At 44.2% G+C, this 17,759-nt stretch overlaps 1 protein-coding gene across 2 annotated transcripts in view; it reads right to left on the bottom strand.

Annotated features, from left to right (window-relative positions):
* Window positions 1-17,759, bottom strand: part of LOC141747781 (otoancorin-like) — a 28,636-nt gene extending 10,877 nt beyond the window's left edge. For both annotated transcript variants that reach the window (XR_012588805.1, XM_074598527.1), the window contains exons 1-12: window positions 16,362-17,759; window positions 15,760-15,975; window positions 15,046-15,213; window positions 14,590-14,730; window positions 13,923-13,978; window positions 13,447-13,564; window positions 12,533-12,606; window positions 11,427-11,562; window positions 9,984-10,174; window positions 7,805-7,898; window positions 6,532-6,661; window positions 2,818-3,005 (exon numbers count right to left, since the gene is read on the bottom strand). Coding sequence is in view for 1 of the 2 variants with exons in the window: in XM_074598527.1 (XP_074454628.1) it covers window positions 2,818-3,005; window positions 6,532-6,661; window positions 7,805-7,898; window positions 9,984-10,174; window positions 11,427-11,562; window positions 12,533-12,606; window positions 13,447-13,564; window positions 13,923-13,978; window positions 14,590-14,730; window positions 15,046-15,213; window positions 15,760-15,975; window positions 16,362-16,505 (1,656 nt within the window). In the remaining variant the exon portion in view is untranslated. The remainder of the gene's footprint in view (window positions 1-2,817; window positions 3,006-6,531; window positions 6,662-7,804; window positions 7,899-9,983; window positions 10,175-11,426; window positions 11,563-12,532; window positions 12,607-13,446; window positions 13,565-13,922; window positions 13,979-14,589; window positions 14,731-15,045; window positions 15,214-15,759; window positions 15,976-16,361) is intronic.

Here is a 17,759-nt window from a genome sequence, read left to right as displayed (position 1 = left end):
TGAAGCTGAAACACCCCTCTGTCCTCATTCACCTAGAGACCACAGATCCGTACAGCTGTCGCTATCGCAGAGCTTGGAGACCTTCCACTTACAAGTGAGCTCAGCTTCTTTCTTTCAGTAACACACAATCTGACAAACAGACTTTTTGAATTAGTTTGGGACCATGCAGTTCCTTTTATGGGAAATCAATTTATGAGAAATTAAAGCTGGCTTAATCAAACCTTTCATCAAAGATGCCCTTTAGTTAATAACATAACAGCATCTTACGCACATAATTTCAAAAAGCTTTGCCTGTGCTGATTTCTCGTGCTTCACGCCCAGTGTAACACCATGTTGCATTCTGCAGATTAACATATAGGAATCCTGCCTTTGTCTAGCAGCAACCCGTCTGACAAACACTCACACAGACAGAATATTCTTTCACTCAGTGCACTACAGACCTGTGGATCTGTGAGCTGAATGTAACTGGGATGTGAGTGCGTTGGCCTCGTTGGCAATTCCTCTGCAGCAGATACCCCCCTGTAGGCAGACCATTATGTTGCACTGCTGTAAAATATTGTAGTTCCCGCTACCTCAGATGAGCGCTGTTTTTATTTTCTTCTGGGATTATATTTTTTTCCCTTTTCCTACCCACGTGTCTCCGTGCTGAGCGAGGGACGCTGTCTCGGGAAGGATGTGTTTGCTGCACTGGGCTGTCGTCCTGCTGCAACAAGGCTGCAGAGACAGAGCTGCAGAGTCACCATCTGCTTTCGGAAATCTGGTTGGTCCCACTTTTCTTTGAGCAGCTCCAGCTCAGGAGTTTTGGAAGCTGAGCTTCACTGCTAAAAACCGCACTGATGGCCTTATCTCTTGCCCGTGGCAAGCTGTGGGACACACGCCGAGGTTAGAGGAACGGGGTGTCAGCGAGGGCCCACAGCTTGTGCTGGCTACACTGCAGCACACTCCAAGTCTTACAGAGATGAGCCAGGGGCTCCTGAGGTCACAGGAGCCAAGAGGGCAACACACTTGAGGTGAAGTACCTCAAAGGAATCGAGGGGTGTTCCTCTGAGAAGGTGACATGGCCGACAGCCCAGCTGAAGTGCCTCTACACCAATGCACACAGCATGAGCAACAAACAGGAGGAGCTGGAAGCCACCGTGCTGCTAGAAAGCTATGACCTGGTTTTACTGAAACCTGCCATTACTGAAAGCTGGTGGGAGGAATCCCACGGCTTGTGTGCGGCCGTTGATGGCTACAGGCCCTTCGGAAGGGACAGGCGAGGAAGGAGGGGCAGCGATTGCTCTCTACATCAAGAAATGGACAGAGCGTGAAGAGCTGTCTCTGAAGAACAGCCGCAAGCAGGCTGAAAGCCTGTGGGTAAGAATTAGACAGAGGTAACAGGGAACCTTGTGGCTGGTGTTGGCTACAGGCTGCCCGATCGAGGGGAGCCTATTGACGAAGCCTCCTTACTCCAGCTCCAGCGGCCATCGCGCCCGCAGGCTCTCGTCCTGCTGGGGGACTTCAGCCGACCCGACAGCTGCCGGAGAAGTAGCACGGCGAGCTGTCGGCAATCCAGGAGACTCCTGGAGTGCATCGGGGATAACTTCTTAAGCCAGGTAATAGACAGCCCGACCAGAGGGGTGCGATACTGGACCTGTTGGTCACCAACGCAAGCTAGCTGGTGACACCAAGGCTGGAGGCAGCCTGGGCTGCACTGATCATGCCCAGGTGGAATGTGCAGTCCTGAGGGATACGGCCCAGGGGAAGAGTAAAGTCAGGACCCCGAGTTTTATGAAAGTGAACTCACAGCTCCTCAAGAAGTTAGTCAATAGGAACCCCTGGGAAACTGCCCTCGGGACAAGGGTGCAGAACCGAGCTGGCAGATCTTTAAGGACACTTTCCATAGAGCGCGAGAGCTCTCAGTCCCCAGGTGTAAGAAATCAGCAAGGTCTGACTTCTCTCCCAGCCCACAGGTGGCCACGGCAGTGCTGCGGGGAGCCCAGACGCCTCGCTGATGGTCAGCCGCAGGCGCAGCACGCTGACCTGCAGCCAGCACAGGTCCTGCACTGCGCACACAGGAGAGGCTCCCGGCCTCCTGCGCCGCTGCTGCAGCGCCGACATCACCCGCGGGCTGAGCCCGGCAGGGCCCTCTCTGAGGAGCTCGGGAGGAGCTGCGTCCTGCCCTGAAAGAAAGAGGCGCCAGCGGTGACGAGAGCCGAGACCACATCCCTGTCCCGCTCCACGGAGCTACACCTTGGCAAAGATGGGCCTCTGCTTTCTGCCGTGTTTCCCTAACTTGCACTCACCAGTAACATCCGAGTAAAGACATGTGTGATTTTTTTTTTTTCCCCTCCCTAAAATTTCCCACTGATGGGCTTGTCCCTGCCTGTGACAAGAAGGTGGGAGAGTGAGCTTTATTCAGCTAGTAACAGTCTCTTTCAGTCAGTCTGGTTTTACACCACTGTAAACTATATTTAACATTGATGTAGACAATTTAACACTCTGAGCTTAATTCTCAGCAGGCCAAACAACAACCTATAGCACGCTGGCTGACTTCTCAGTTATGAAAGAAAAGTGAGAAGCAAGCAACTGAAAAGCAATTAAAAAGTAAAAGCACTTAAGTTTTTCAGCTGCCGATAGCTCAGAACGACTTGCCTGTTGACTCTAAAGCAAGGGCAATAGTCTTCTATCACCATCTCACATTATTTTTCCAATAAACAATAGATATTCTTGCAGCAGTGGTGACATTGACGTAGCACAGTTATTTTAGGACTGCATAGCTCAATAACAGCAAATCAAATTATGGATTTAATTTTCCTTCACAGCCAGGATAGTTACCTGCTTGGCTTTTTCCTTCAAGGCAATAAGCTGGGAGCTGTTAAAACCTGAGACGGTCCCAAGAAGTTCTACATTTTTGCCAAAGGTCCCTGCATCCATGCATTTCAGTTCCTGAACAGACCAAAAGACATTTGCTTCCACTAATTTAATAATTTCATCTGAAGAAGGTGCTCTGGTTCCCAGGCAATCTGGAAAAAAAAAAATTCAAACAGCAAGAGTTTTCTTCAAGGAGACTGAAAAAAAGAAATCAAAGCAATATAAAGATTCAAGATGGTGACAGACTATGAATTAACTGCAGCTGATGCGATATTGATAAATTAATTATTTAAAGAAATTATTTCATTGCAAGATATTTACATTGTTAACATCCTGGATATAAAAACTAGAATTCGCCTAACTTGCAAGAAATTTGTTATATTCTTTGTCCTCCAAAGGTAGCGCACGCTGGAAAATAGGAGCAGACATATATCTCAGAACATTTATAACATAGGATGCCACAATAAAACTACAATCTGGATGTGTGCAATAAGAGCATCCGATTTCTTGCAAGTTTCTTTCAAGTCTAATTCCCGAAAGGCATCAGAACCCAGGGCAAGGGCTTATTCTGAGGTAAAACCACCATCCTCTGGGAGCCCTGCCTGAGTAAGAATGAAATGCAGGTCTTTGGGATGACTCCATTTAGCTGTGTCATTGTTCACAAAAAACACTGCGGCTGCATCAACCGCTCCACATTCTGGCAGCACACACCTGAATCCCGCTCTACGGGGAAGTGACAGACATGAGAGGCCCTTTTACTCTGAAATACCCTGGCAAAGATGTATTTCTTGTAAGACTTGCCTGACATTTAAACAAGGTGAAGACAGAAGCAGGGAGTGTCGGCGAAGTGCGGTGCTTGCTCTTCACGTCAAGCACCTTGTTAAAATGTCAGGATCTGAGAGGGCTGTTCACTTACAACAGAACTGTTTGGACTGACAAACTCCATTTAAAAATCTTATTTACAGTCAGGTTCTAGCCCTACGCATGATCAAATGAGACAGTTTCCATTGTGTGTTTTAACAAATCCTGGTCTTTGTTGGCATAATCTAGCTCTAATATTGATGGAAAGCAGAAATTAGAGTCCTTAATGTGGTTGCTTACTGCTCTCTCTCCTGTCACTAATTTAGGAAAACCTTATTAAATAATTATGTAAACCAAATAATCCCTACATGTCTTCAGATACGGTCACTACTGTAAAAATGCAAGAATTTCACAGATGCTGTGCCTGAGCTAAGCTCCCCCAGAAAAATAAATTAAAGCGAGGATGCACAAAGTAGATTTGTACTTTGAAAGGCGTCAGAGGAGGGATTTATTTGCATCAAAGGAAGCTGCAGTAGTGGGTAGAATGCTGAAAAGACTGAATCTGTTGAGCAAACGAAAATGTTGTTCAGCTTCCACTGCACCAGCTGATGCTCCGCTCTCCCCCTCCCGCCCTCCGCCGAGGCTGCCTTGGGTCACCCCCCCTCTGCAAAAGGTCAGCTTTTATCCTGTAAATACAACCCTCCAGACACAATGCAGCTCCCTTCCCCAAGCCATGAAAACCTAGTATTTTGTGTTCTTGGAAAAAACATTAATTTTATTATTTGTAACACACCAAATGCATTGGCGTGTTACATTAAAGGGAAATGCTAATTAGACTCCTGGCTTTGCTTCCTGCATCTGATGCTACTTCACTCTTCCTTTTGCTATATAATCACATATAGTTTGATGAAGAACATATTTTATATATAGATATATATATATATATAACAACATCTCAGAGGTAAGCAACTTGAATTCTTTTTCTAGCACTGCCATGGCTTTCTGGTCGCATCTTGGACACACGAGTCCTGGGTTTTGCCTGGTGTGTTCCATCTCGCCTTAAGCACCACCTTTGTTTTTGTCTTGATGCAGGCATAGATGTAAGAACTCTGTCACTGGTAATTGTTATTTGTTATTGTTATTTGTTATTGTTAATTGTTGCTGTTATTAACATTAGCTCACAGCTGGACTGTGGCAAATGTAAAACAGCAGGTTGGTAGCATGAAGAGCACCAGTGTTATTCCAGAGCCATTTTCACAATACCCATTTGCCTAGCGATTTACAAATCATCCATAAACTTCATTCCTTATTGAAACCACCGTGCAAGTGGTGTGGAATTGATAAGATTATGTTTGGTAAGAGAAACTGAATACCACACTTGGACTGCAGAAGTATTTCTTAGACTAGCACAAATGATCCTTCAATTTTTCATCCCCCAGGCTCCCCCGAGCTGAGCTCGTGCACCCCAAGTGAAGAGTGAAAAGCCTCCATAGCCTTGGAGCCAAACTGCCCTTGCACAAAGATCATTAGCTTCACTGGCAGGTTGATAAGGGTCCTGCAACGCAGGTGAGACAGCTCTGCAACTGCGCTGGAGATGAGTTAGTCTGATTAGAGAAGTCTTTGGGATTCATGTTGTTGTGATCCAGAGGCCTAAAAAGGCACACGTAGACACAAGCGCCCTGAAATGCCTGGGGCTGAACCTTTAGTCCTGTGGCCCATGTCTAAAGAAATATGATTTACGATCTGATGGTTTACTTGTTCAAGGAAGAATGCATTTCACGCATACAGGTGGACTAGCGCCCTGCTATTCCACCAGCTCGATTCTGCTTTTTTAGAGTCTGATAATTGACTACTCTGATCAACGGAGGCCATGGGTTTCTTTCAGGCTATGCAAAAATACAAGTCTGTAGAACGCCCTCTGTCTCTCTCTGCGTGTGAGTTCAGCATTATCAGGAGCAAATCCATTCCCAGAGACACGCAGTCGGCGTGCAGAGCTGCTGCTCTGCGTGCCGTGGTGGCTCAGGGTGCCTGAGAGCTTGGACTGTGTTCTGTTAGGCTGAGAACCGACGGGAGGTTTTCAAAGACATGAAGGCAGACAGTAACAAACTCCTTGGAATTGTTGGGGTCTAAATTCCCATCAGTGCTTTGAAAAGCCTCTCCCCCCAGCAGGGCGGTTTTCCGTGGCACAGGATGGCATAGCTTAAAAATTCTGCCTGGGTGAATTTCAAGTAAGAGGAAGGATAGTTACTGTAATAATAGAATATAGTCAAAGTATGTACCTTATACAAAGAAAACGATCCATTTATCACCAGAGATTTTAACAGATTAGTTTGGCTGCTAATTAAAATACTGTTTCGATTACAACAAACTCTGTCCATTTGGACAGACAAAACACAGTGCCACCAGCGTCAGATTTAAGAACAGCCAACTCAACATCAGCTCACGTCTGGCAAAGGATTAACTACGTGCAGTCTTCTGGCACAACAGTAGCTTGTCCCTTCACGGCTTTTTAATTCAAGGCTTTTCACTTAGATTACAAAGGAAAGTAAAAATAAACAAAACCGTTTAATTCAAATCATTCATCTTTTTCCTCTGTGCACTCAGGAACATTCCAGGAGATGCTGAACGGTACCACCCTGTAACGACATCAAGTGTTTCAGCAATTGTCCAATGCATGCGACAACTGCAGGCAACAGGACGAAGACTCTCACTGGCCTTGCTAAAACACTGAACGTCTTTAAGATAGTCAGTGCTTTACTTTTTATTGCCCTGCTTCTCAGAACGCATTTGATGACAAGGTGAAAGAAAAAGTCTGTTTGAACTGCACCATCAGAGCCCCAAACGGCACTTTTCTGAGACACCAGGTGAAATACCGACCGGGTCCGGTGAGAGATGAGTCGATGCTGGATGTGCCATTGGAGACAGAGTCAAATACAGTTGAGAGAAGCTCTTCAGCTGAAGACAGCGGTCCAATCGTCTGTGCTATTTGTAAAATGATATCGGGGAACTTCAAAGGGAAAGAAAGAAGGAGAGAGAGAATAAACAAGGCTTCTTTCTCCATTTCAAAACAAATCAACTTGCAGAGGCAGCGTTGTGCAGACCTCAGCAAAGCAGGGGCTTGTAACGGCTCAGCCGCCTTCCTATTTGTGCAGGTGTTTCAGAAGAGGAGAGTAAATTGGCTGCTACTGAAAGGTCACAACAGCATAAGTTCGAAGGGGGAAAAATTAGAAACAAAGCAAATTCTGAGTGATTCTCCCTCTGGTTTCCCCTCTCGGCTTCTGGCAACACCTGAGCACTGACGGGAGTCCTGTCCAGACCCTCCTGCAGCAATGAGTTCCACCGGTTTAGTATGTGCAGTACAGAAAGTACTTCATTTTGTCTTAAATTTGCCAGCTAAGAATTGAGGATAGGGACCCAATTAAATTATGAGAAATAACTTTAACCTGGTCACCTTTTTTAGGCTTTTTTGACCTCTCTCTTCCACCCTGCTGGGCACCTTCCCTTCCATCGAAGAGTCCCGTTCTATTTGGTCAATTAAAAGCATTATCTCCTGAGGAAAAGTTGCTGACTGTGCTCACACATTTCTGCTAAAGAACGAATTCCCCGTTCCAGTACAGTTTACTTGTATACATAAAAATTAAAAGCTTATAAGAACTAAAGAGGGCAAAGAAACTCCGAAGCGCAATACTGAGGCTATCAGTTCTGTGTGCTACACTGGCCCTAGGGCAAAGGGCCGCGAGAGTAAATGCTAATTTGACCAGTATGATCCCATTATTAACAGGATAAGAAACATAACTTTTATGGTTGGAAGGCGGATGAATGGAGGAAACAACGCTGCAAGGTGTAAAGTACTAAAAATGTTTGAGTCTGCGTCACTATAAATGCACCATTTATTTTTCTACATGGCAATATACAATTATCATTGTACACGTGCAAATAATTGTTTATACTTCCATTACTTTCAATAAGAAATCTCAGAAATTTTGACGGAGTCAAGAACGTGTGAAATATTAACACATGGTTCTCTGCCAAGAGAATTATTTACCTAGTTTAGCATTCAGGTTACATAATTTAGACTGCATTATAACATTCACAAATACAAATTCCAATATTAACTTTTAGAAATTTAAAAATTCTAATAAAAACATACCTTTTCAGCAAGGACGTTTAATTCCCCTTTTGACAGCAGAGCTATGAGTGGTCCAATATCTGATGTTGTTTCAGCTGTCCAGTTGTTTGGGGAGCTGAAGAAATATTTTGGAAAATTATATTAATAAAGAATGTTTGCAATGAAAATTATACTAAAACTTCAGTATTTTTCTTATACTGTATCGCATAGGAAACACGGACACTTCTATGTCAATGTGATGATTCATGCTTATTAACATCAGATTGCATTTTCTCATCTCCCTGTCGTACATTGGGCATTAGTGGAATTCTCAGTATATTCAGCGAAGGCCTTCAAATACTGGGGTAATGGAGCGCTCTCTCCTGCAACGGTCACAGTATTCTTAGCATTACAGTGTTCAAGCACGGAGAAATAATTCCTTTTTTAAAAGAAAACTCACTTTTTCTACCAGGTTCATACTGCAATAGCAGTCTGCAAAATGGTATCAAAGGAGAAGCAGAAACCTCATAACCAAAACTGAAACCACCCTTTTCCCAAGAATCTCATCCTAAGGGCCAACGCGCCCAATACGTCAAGCAAGCAATACTTGCCAGTACTTGCTTATAAATGAAAAAAAACCCTCCTCTATTCCAACATTTAACTATTTTCAGGTGCACAGGGTCTGTTTTTCATTGGCGTTGGGCAACTGTAACTTTCCACAATGCCAGCAGGAGCTGAGGACGCTCGCGTTTCTGATGAGGAGATCCCTGCACACTGAGGAGAAATGGAGAGTTTCCCCCTCGCCCTGAAGAGCTGGAGTTCACTAAACACCCCCGGAACGTAACAGTGGCACCAGGCTGCTGCTAACGCTGCCTTTTAAAATGAAGGGACAGAAACATGGAGGACAGGATGGAACAGAAGATTTAAATCCGTTCCTTATTGGCTCCTTATTTTTACTGCCTGCTCTTTCGTTCCTCTGCAATGTCGAGAGTTATGGAAGGCAGATCTAACACCTCGGAGAGCCACATCTAATGACATTTCTGCAGGAGAGATCAGTTCTGCGGTAGGTACCGTATCTCCTGAAATAACATGCTAAATCATTTCTAGGAATTTCAGGTCTTAAAAATTGAGTTCAGGTTCAGTTCTGAGTGGTGCTGGGTTTTTCAAAATGTATGTGGCTTAGCACTATGCAGGTTTTGTTTGATATGAATCTGAAAAATATTAGCCAACCACATTGGTGGTTGACTTAAGAAAGCACTCGAATAAATAATTTTTAGCCTGAAAGAGCCTGAAGATGATGATAGTAACAAATCCCTTCGTGCGTGTTCTCACAGAAAACTTTATGTGGTTTGTTGCTCCGCTATGAGAATGTTTGATTAGACAAATATTTTCAAAATAAATAAAATAAAATATTACGTAGCACAGTGCGACATGATTCAGTAAAATGGATCTGTATTGAGATTAATGCAGGGATGGGATCTGGTGGAAAATACAGCTATTCCGTTACCAGAAAAATGATGACTGGGAGGAAGCTGAACGAGCAACCAAAACGATTAGGTGCAGTGACAGGCTTTGGGGCTGGAGGGATGCGTTAGAAACTACGCATTTAGTCTCGTTTTTCAAATGCAAGATACTCCTAAGGGACAGCGCAAGAGAACACCAGTATATTCTTGCCAGACAGAGGACAGCTTTGTTTTTTGCAGGACAGAGAGCAGCATGGCTCCATCAGCCCCCTGGCCCCAGTCACTCCTGACATCGCACTCGCCGCTGTGTTGTTCCTTCGGTTGGCCGAACCTTATATCCCTCCAGCTTCTCCCACTGCCAGGGAGCGTGCAGTCTGCTTGATTTCCCTCCTCGCGCCTGTACACCCAGTATCCCACTTCCATTTTCCCATTCTTTGCATTCCTGCGCCATCCTTTGCCTCTAACACCCATTCCCTTGCCACGCCAGGGAGGCTCCTTGCCGGCCGCTCCTCAAACACGACCCCTTCTCTGCTGTTCCCGTGGGACCGCGTGTCCCGGGGCTCGTACTGGGTTCCACAGCTACCGCGTTACACACAAGAACAGAAACCTCGCTCAAGGGCACAGAGACCCCAAGCTCGGATGGTGACAGGAGTCGCTCTGGGTTGTTTTCACTGCAGTTCTGTCTGTGCAAAGCGACCGGTTGGTATTTGCACGGCTTAACCCTCAGCACTCACACGGCGGTACATCTAATACCTCACCCATAGAACTCGAGGATCTTGTATTTAATTTCAGTCTTCTGCTGGTGGCTGAGCTGGCGGCAGAGTTTGAACTGAGGAAGGGCTGTTGCCATCGCCTTCAGGGACATTCTGCCATGCAGAAAGGCTGGAGGTAAGTGGCAGATTAGATTTCCAAGTAGGTCAACATCAAATTCATCAGCAATGGAGCCATTCTGAAACAAGAGCATTTACCTTGTTGGCAGAGCTGATCTTGGCTCTCACCTGTATCACTCAACGGCATCACAATGCATTTAAGCTCTGTGACCCTTTAACGAACAAAGACACAACAGTTTGCACCGGCAACTTAATCTACAATTTCTGCTGAGACTGCTTTATACTTTTTGCTTTCACCAATGCAGCTGGTGATACTTAATAAGCACTTGTCAGAGCTTTCAGTGTATTCTTTATTCCATACTGAAGCACACATAAAAAAATAATTAAAACTAAATCTCCTGCCCCCATCTCTACATCCAGGCGAGCACCCAAGACCTGCAGAGGTGCTGCCTTTCTGCCTGGCAGCAGAGCTCTCGCAAGGGAAAGGGCCACCAGCTCTTGCTGTCAGAAGGCTTCTCTCTGGGGGTTCCTCAAGCAGCTGCCAAAACACCGGAGATTATAGGGCTGGGTGGCATGTATAGGGACATGAATATTCACAGCTACATCAAAGAACTAGTTTCCCCTAAAAACTGGTGACTGCCGCAGCTCCCAGACAGCAGAAGTCACCAGACCCTCCTGGTCCCTCCACCTCTCCCGTGGGACGTGCTGGGCCACCCTCGGCTCGGAGCAGGGGGGAACAGGGTCAGCTCCGGGCTGTCCCGGACAGCAGCGGCATTTTGTGAGAACACCTCGCCACGTGCATGGAGTCAGCGAAAATCGTTAAGGAAGCTATAAAAAAGGTTTCCTTCGGCAGGGAAGAATAAAATCAAAACAGTACACAAAAAGCCCCCGTAAGAATACAGATACTTATGTAGATGGTGACTGACACAGCAGTGCAGCAATACGTGCACACAGAACCACAAGTTCGGATGCTCACATCAGGTCAGCTACAGCAGGTTGCTTGGGGCCTTGGCACCCAGAGCTTCTCCAAGCTGGGCGATAGCCTAAGCTGCTCTTGCCTGTGACAATGAAGAAATTATCATGCGGTGTTATTCGCTTTTGGGCTCTCAGAGCCCTCAGCTATGGTTTCACCACACACACACGGAGCAGGGGAGCCTGTGTCCCGGGTTGTCTACAGAGGAGACGGTGAGCGTGTGCATGTCGACCGGGGAGTACAAGTAGGCAGGATAACTTTGTGATGCACCACATGACAATAAAGGGGGAGAAAACTAATCAACCACTCTCACTGAGTTTGGAATTGTCAGTGTCCAATTACAGGTGACTTTTTCTGCAAGGCTCCCTCTGCTGCTGACCCCTCCTTGCCGTACCTACCAAGCACTCCTGCACTTTCTGCAGGACAGCGTTCTTTTTGCGAGGGCTTGGATTCAAAAGGTCCATCTCAGTCTTCCCCAGGCTTTCAATGAAAGGGATGCACAAAGGGCCCGAGACATACTCCAGGTACTCAGTCCTGCAGGGAGAATTCCAATGGTCTCAGAACGTAAACCTGACCTTGATACGCCCGTACCCACACCCATAAAATCTGTGATGGTGGAGAAATTTAAAGACAAGTCTGGACTTGAAAAATTATAAACTGTCCAGGCCAGAAAAGTTGCAATTAATCCACGTCTTTCTTTAACTTACATCATCTTCCAGTTCATCAGCACATGAACCTCACTCCAAAAAATGGCTAAGGGATATAAATAGCTGCAAGTGGACGAAAGTGCTCTGAGGTGCTTTAACGCCGTATGAAACGAGACTGTCTGCAGTTCAGAAACTTTTACCCTTTCTCCTTTTTATTAGGAATAATTCTCTGATGAATGAAGATGTGGTAGGTGAGTTAAGGACAACAGGCAGTTTTAGAGTAGGCTTCCTTTTTATCAAAGTCCAGGAAAGCCTGCCAAATTAAACAAAACATCCTCTTCTCCACCCAGAGTGGCAGGCAGCCTTTGCAAACAGAGCCATACCCAAAAGCCGCGCAAGCCCAGCCTTATTGGGGTGTGTAGCCAAAGCACCAGCAACTTCTGAGGGTCCTGAACAAGCAAGATGCAATTGTTGGCCAAATAACTTGGTGCTGCGGTTTGTAGAAAGCCTTGTATTTAAGTATTTCTGTTATTATTTTATTGTTTTTTAACTAGAGTAATGCTTTGTCAAATAGAATGCTTTTATTTTCGTACTTTTTTCCAATTAGAAATATTCCAGGAAAAGAATAGTGCCCATTCCCTTTTATCCCTTTAAGCATGTGGGAAGAAAGAAATAAAGAAAAAGGGGAATTAACAAGTACAATTCAGGACTACCATTTGGTTTAGATTCAAACTACCATTTGTTTGAATCATTAGTTTTCTTAAGACTGAAGAGATTATTTAAAAAGTGCTCTGAAGGCTACTCTGAATGTAGTGCTACGAATGCAGTAGCTTAAGATGTCATAAGATGTGACTTACGGAAGCACTGATAAGAGGAAGGGAGGAATAGATGCATTGGAAACTTTCCAAAACTTCCAAGCCAAACAATTAACCTAAAAGCAACAAAAAATTATGATCTTAAACATTTGGAAATTTTGAGGAAGAATTAAAATGTGGTTTGTTTATTACAGCTTATAAATTAGTATATATAAAACTGTATATTATTTTCAGAAAGCATTTTTCTTTGGCTTTTTTTCTTTTAAAGTAGTTCAGAGTTTTGTTTTTGTAGACATCAGAGACGAAGCATCCTGTATCTGAGTGCATGAGAGCATTTGTATGTTTCTGTCGTGGTTTAGCCTCAGATGGCAACAAAGAACCACGTGCCGCTCGCACGTGCCTTCCTAACACAGGAAGGATCGTAAGAAAAGGCAAGACTCTTGGGTTGGGACAAAAGCAGTTTAACAGAACAGCAAAGGGAACAGGCAAACAACAACAACAACACGGATAGGGGAATATACAAACGCGATTACGGGACCGCCGCTCCCCGCCGCTCGCCGACCGGCCGGACCCGGGACGCCCCAGCCCGCTTTTAAGCAGCAAGTGCCTGCCCCCTCCCCCGGCAGCTCAGGGTGGGCGTGGCTCACATGGCATGGAATACCAGGAAAAGTTAACCCTATCCCCACCGGAACCAGGACAGTTTCCAAAACAGATATATAGTTCCAAATAGATTACTCATGAAACATCAAGTTAAAAGGACTGTAGAAATTTCTTGCAATTTGCAAGTGACACGCGAAATTGGCAAAATGATAACACACATGAAGTACGTTTGCAGACAAGTTCATATACAGGGTTTTGAAATAAATGAAAAAAAGAATGGACCACATTCTAATTTACCTACAGTTTGGATGTTGGGTAGTGCGTTTATGTACACAAAGTCCTTTTTTTGGTTTTACCTGATATGGAGAAAGCAGATGAAGATTCTTTTCAAAGATTTTAAAACTGTTTAAAAAAAAGTCTGCGCCCATACTTTCAATGAGTTGACAAGTTACTCCTTTCACAAGGTGTCCTGTGCTGAAAGGAAAAGCAAAGTTCAATCTTTTGAATATTTAAGCAGGATCTAGTCCTTGCTCATCCTAAGATACAGTTTCTTGACCACCTTTTTTTCCCCCCTTTCTTGTAATCTAAAAGCCATTGAAAGTAAAAATGTAATCAAATTGACTGAGCCTTAAAATATCCAAACCTCTGCAATGCCTCGATCCTGATTTTGGATTTGGAGACTGTTTTTATTGAGGAAGGTGAATTATCCTGTGGTACCCAGGAATGAATACACACAAGATAATACAAAATAACCACATATGGTTTCCCTCCAAGTCGATCTCATCACAAAACTAGACTTTAACCCCATTTCAAAGGAGACTATCATCCATACCTTAGAAGGTCAACAGGAGAGTTTTTCTTAGACAGTAATTCATACAGATACAAAGCCTGAAATAAAACCCAACATATTTAAAGTTAAGCTTAGGTAATTCAGTTGTAAGACACAATAACTACCGCAAGGTTTTTAGGTTTTTCTATGTTTAACTCTCTTATGTCCTCTAAAGGCATTTCTACGGTCCAGTTTGGCCAACCTAAAGGATTGGCACCCAGTGCAGAATTTCTTATTCAGAAGACAAAACAAAACACCACTGAATGGTACTATGGGATGATGTTAAACATGTTCATGGCACACAACCACAGAATCATTTAGGTTTGAAGGGACTTCTGGAGATCCTCTGGTCCAACCTTTCATCTCTGCGGACCGAGCCAAAGGAGTAGTCGTTCCTGCAAACGTACAGGATACAGTACTGGAAGGAGAAAATTTATGTGGCAGAATATTGAAGACTTTTGAACTCATCATATTAACGCCTCCCTTTCCGTAGCGTTGTGTCAGGATGCTGCCTAGGCTCTAAGTGACCTCTGGTTGTTTATATCAAGATATATTTGGGGCAGGCAAACCTTCCTTTTACCAATATTGCTTAAACACATACATATTACACTTTTCCTATTTTCCGTCATACTAAATTGCAGTGAAATGGGAACTGCATAACAATTTTTACCTGGCTTCTTCTTAGTTCTTTTTCTTTCATCATTGGGGGATTATAACCAGTCTGTTTCCATAAATCAGAAAGAGATATGTCTTTAAAGAAAGCTCCTTGTATATATTTGACTGATGAAGAAAAATCTCCAAATGCAGCTATCTAAAAAGAGGATCAGATAAATACGTGGCATTTCAGAACTGATGCTTAGATTTACAGGATTTGCCCTTCTTTCTATTCTGTGTAATATTTCTCTTAAGAGGATAAAGGGAAAACATGTCGGTATTAAAAACGTCATGGAACCAAGCAAGAGAGAACCTTCAAAATATAGTTGGTGTTCAGAAGAAAACATTACAAACATTAACCACTGAGCTAAAACACATGTCCCAGTGACAACACTTCAAATCCTGCTCTGCATATCTGGTTATTGCACTCTCGTGCAGAGAGAACCCACTACACACTTGGGTTTATAATCACCTTCCTGAGGATCCCTTGTTGCTGTGCAGGTGATAAGTCAGATAGGTATTGGGAGGTTGTGCCTCGAATAACCCGAGAAAGCTCCTTTGGGTTCATGCTGTAGAATGTCTGGGTGCTAACACCAGTCACCAATGCGCCCATTTGACTAACGTTATAAAACGATAAAACCTGCAGAGATAACCACAAACAAACAGAAAGTTTTGTGCCTTGTGAACAGCAGATGCATTTAAAAGCAAAACTTCATACATAAATCAAAATGATTATTTTTGAATACTTCATACATTTCTTGCCTGGGGATGCACTCTCCTCAGATTCCTTTCAATTCAGACAAGATGGTCCAGGGAACAAATGTGGCAATTTTCCCTGAGGCTCCTTTTTTTGAAACTTCAGAGAGGACCACGATCCCTTCCATTAGAGTGTATTTGAATATATAGTCTGGGATCTCTGATCATGCAAATTCTGCCTAAGGCAGTGATACAGACAAAATAACATATACAACTGCCAAATGCAAACAGTCATTCTCTCTGTTACTAGAGAACTACTTTGGGAGGTACAGTCTTGGATGTTTTTATTTGATTTAAACAAAAATTTTCAGACCACTAACAATGCTAAAAAGAAGTCTTGTACTAAGTTTTCTAAAACGCACGGTCATTGTTGAGAAAAAGCCATTTCACTTTTACAAATAGAAAGTAAGAAAGCTGTTATCACAGGTACCTTTTCATAAGAGAGGTATTTACTGGACAGAATCATAGCTTGGCTTTTTGCCCACCCAGAGACTTGGTTTAACGTTGCGATTGCATTATGCACCGCTTCAGGTGATAAGGATTCCAGCTCACTTGAAGTTAGCCCAACCACGGCATCTGACAGAGATCCAAGGACATCGTTCAGCGTCTGGTTTTGCATGGCAATGTTCAGGAGTTGAGATTTGAGCTAAAGTAAACCAAAAAAAAGCAGATGGCAAATAAAAATCTGCCGAGAACCAATTTTCATTATCATCCAAAACTTTAACTGGAGGTTCTGGAATAGGCAGTGGCAACCACTTAGTGACCACACACTTCATAAAAACTCAAAAATAGAACCACAGCTGTCAAAGGAATATGGGATGGGGCAAAGCAGAACGAGAAAAGAATGAGCGCTGTAAAAAAAAAACAAACCAAAAATGGGCATTTATTCTTTGCATTACGTGATTGAGAACTATTTCTAGTGATTTCTTAGATCCCAGTGATTTTTCACTCTTTTCTTTCCAAGTTCAAGAAGAAAGTCTCTCCTCTGGTTTCAGGATTAAGGTAGGCAAGAAGAACGAGCGTTGTACCCACCTTCTGAACCTCAGCCTGGAAACCTCTCAACTGATTGCATTTAATCATTTGATGAAGTAAAGCCCGGGCCACAGCAGAATCCATCTGTTCCATGTCATCATAAAAGCAAACCAATAAACCTAGCCTATGTAGAAGAAAATACATTAGCCAACTTGTGACATACAAGGTGTCGTTCTCAGGAAACTGTCATTTAGTATGGTATACCCCACTTGTGCTCAAAAATTGAGTCATTTCTGTCTGTCACTAGTGCCTTAAACTGCGATCTTTAAAACCCCACACGGCCTGAAATTTGGGTACGAGACATATGCACTGTTCTCTGCATTCAGCTGAACTCTGCCCAGATCGCTTGTGCTGTCAAAAATTGAACTTTCCTGGTTCTATTTGTCTGTGCCTGGATTTTCCCGGCTAATGACGCCACACCCCTTGTCAGAATTTGCAGTATAACCTCTGCTTGGAAAAGGACGGAGGGCTAAATAAGTCTCTGGAAGTGGCTCGCTGAGTTCTTATCTGGATCGATTGGATGTTTTGAACTCTTAAGTCCTGCCTGGATTTCACATGCAGCATAACTCATTCCTGTGTCAGGGCGGCAGCTGGAGCGTTACACAGCCTCTTTGTTGCTTCGGGTTTAAACAACGCCTGCTCTATGCCACATCAGACCCAAGATGGGCCCATGGACGGAGACCCGTCCAGCTCAGCACCGGCCAGGAGAAGACGCGCTGAGGCTCCGTCTGGGTTGTGCCCGCGCCACAGTTTGCAAGGCTGTGAACCAGGTCATTTTCCTCCGCAGCACCCAGGATCTAACGTTAAGGTCGTCATTTCTATTAACCTCTGCAAAGCGCAACCACAGCCACGGTGGGTGGAGAAGAGCCCCACCACCACGGGCAAGCACCTTCTGACTTCAGCCTTGTGCTTGTTCACTGCCATCACCCGCGGCCCTGCAAAGCAGGTCTGAATTGTGCATGGCTCCCCCGGGCTTTAAACGTCGCAGCGATGGTGATGAACTCGTTTGCAGGAAGCCGGAATGAATCCCCTGTCTCCGTAAACGACTAGCCTTTGCTTTCATAATTTACACAGCACGAGAACGTACAAAGCCCAGCTTTCCTGCTATAGTCCCTGTTTTTAGCGATTCAGTGATGCGGGCATAGTCAGACTCTGGGCAATAACGCCCAGATGTGAACTAATCAACAGCAGACGATGCTGCCACACCATCACAAGCTCAGTAAAATTCTGCAGCACAGAAAGGCGTAGCTGTTAGTTCCTCTAGTCCCTCAGCAACAACCTGCTTAGCGATAGAACAAAACACTGCTTCAGCGGCCCCTCTGAATTCGTGGGACATCATCAAACCAACATACAAATCAAAGAAACATCTATAACTGCATTTTTATAACAAATAATTAC

Source organism: Larus michahellis, chromosome 8 (genome assembly GCF_964199755.1).
Source record: "Larus michahellis chromosome 8, bLarMic1.1, whole genome shotgun sequence".
Lineage (NCBI taxonomy): Eukaryota > Metazoa > Chordata > Aves > Charadriiformes > Laridae > Larus > Larus michahellis.
The sequence above is the reverse complement of the archived record's forward strand: the minus strand, read 5'-3'. Positions and strand labels throughout refer to the sequence as shown.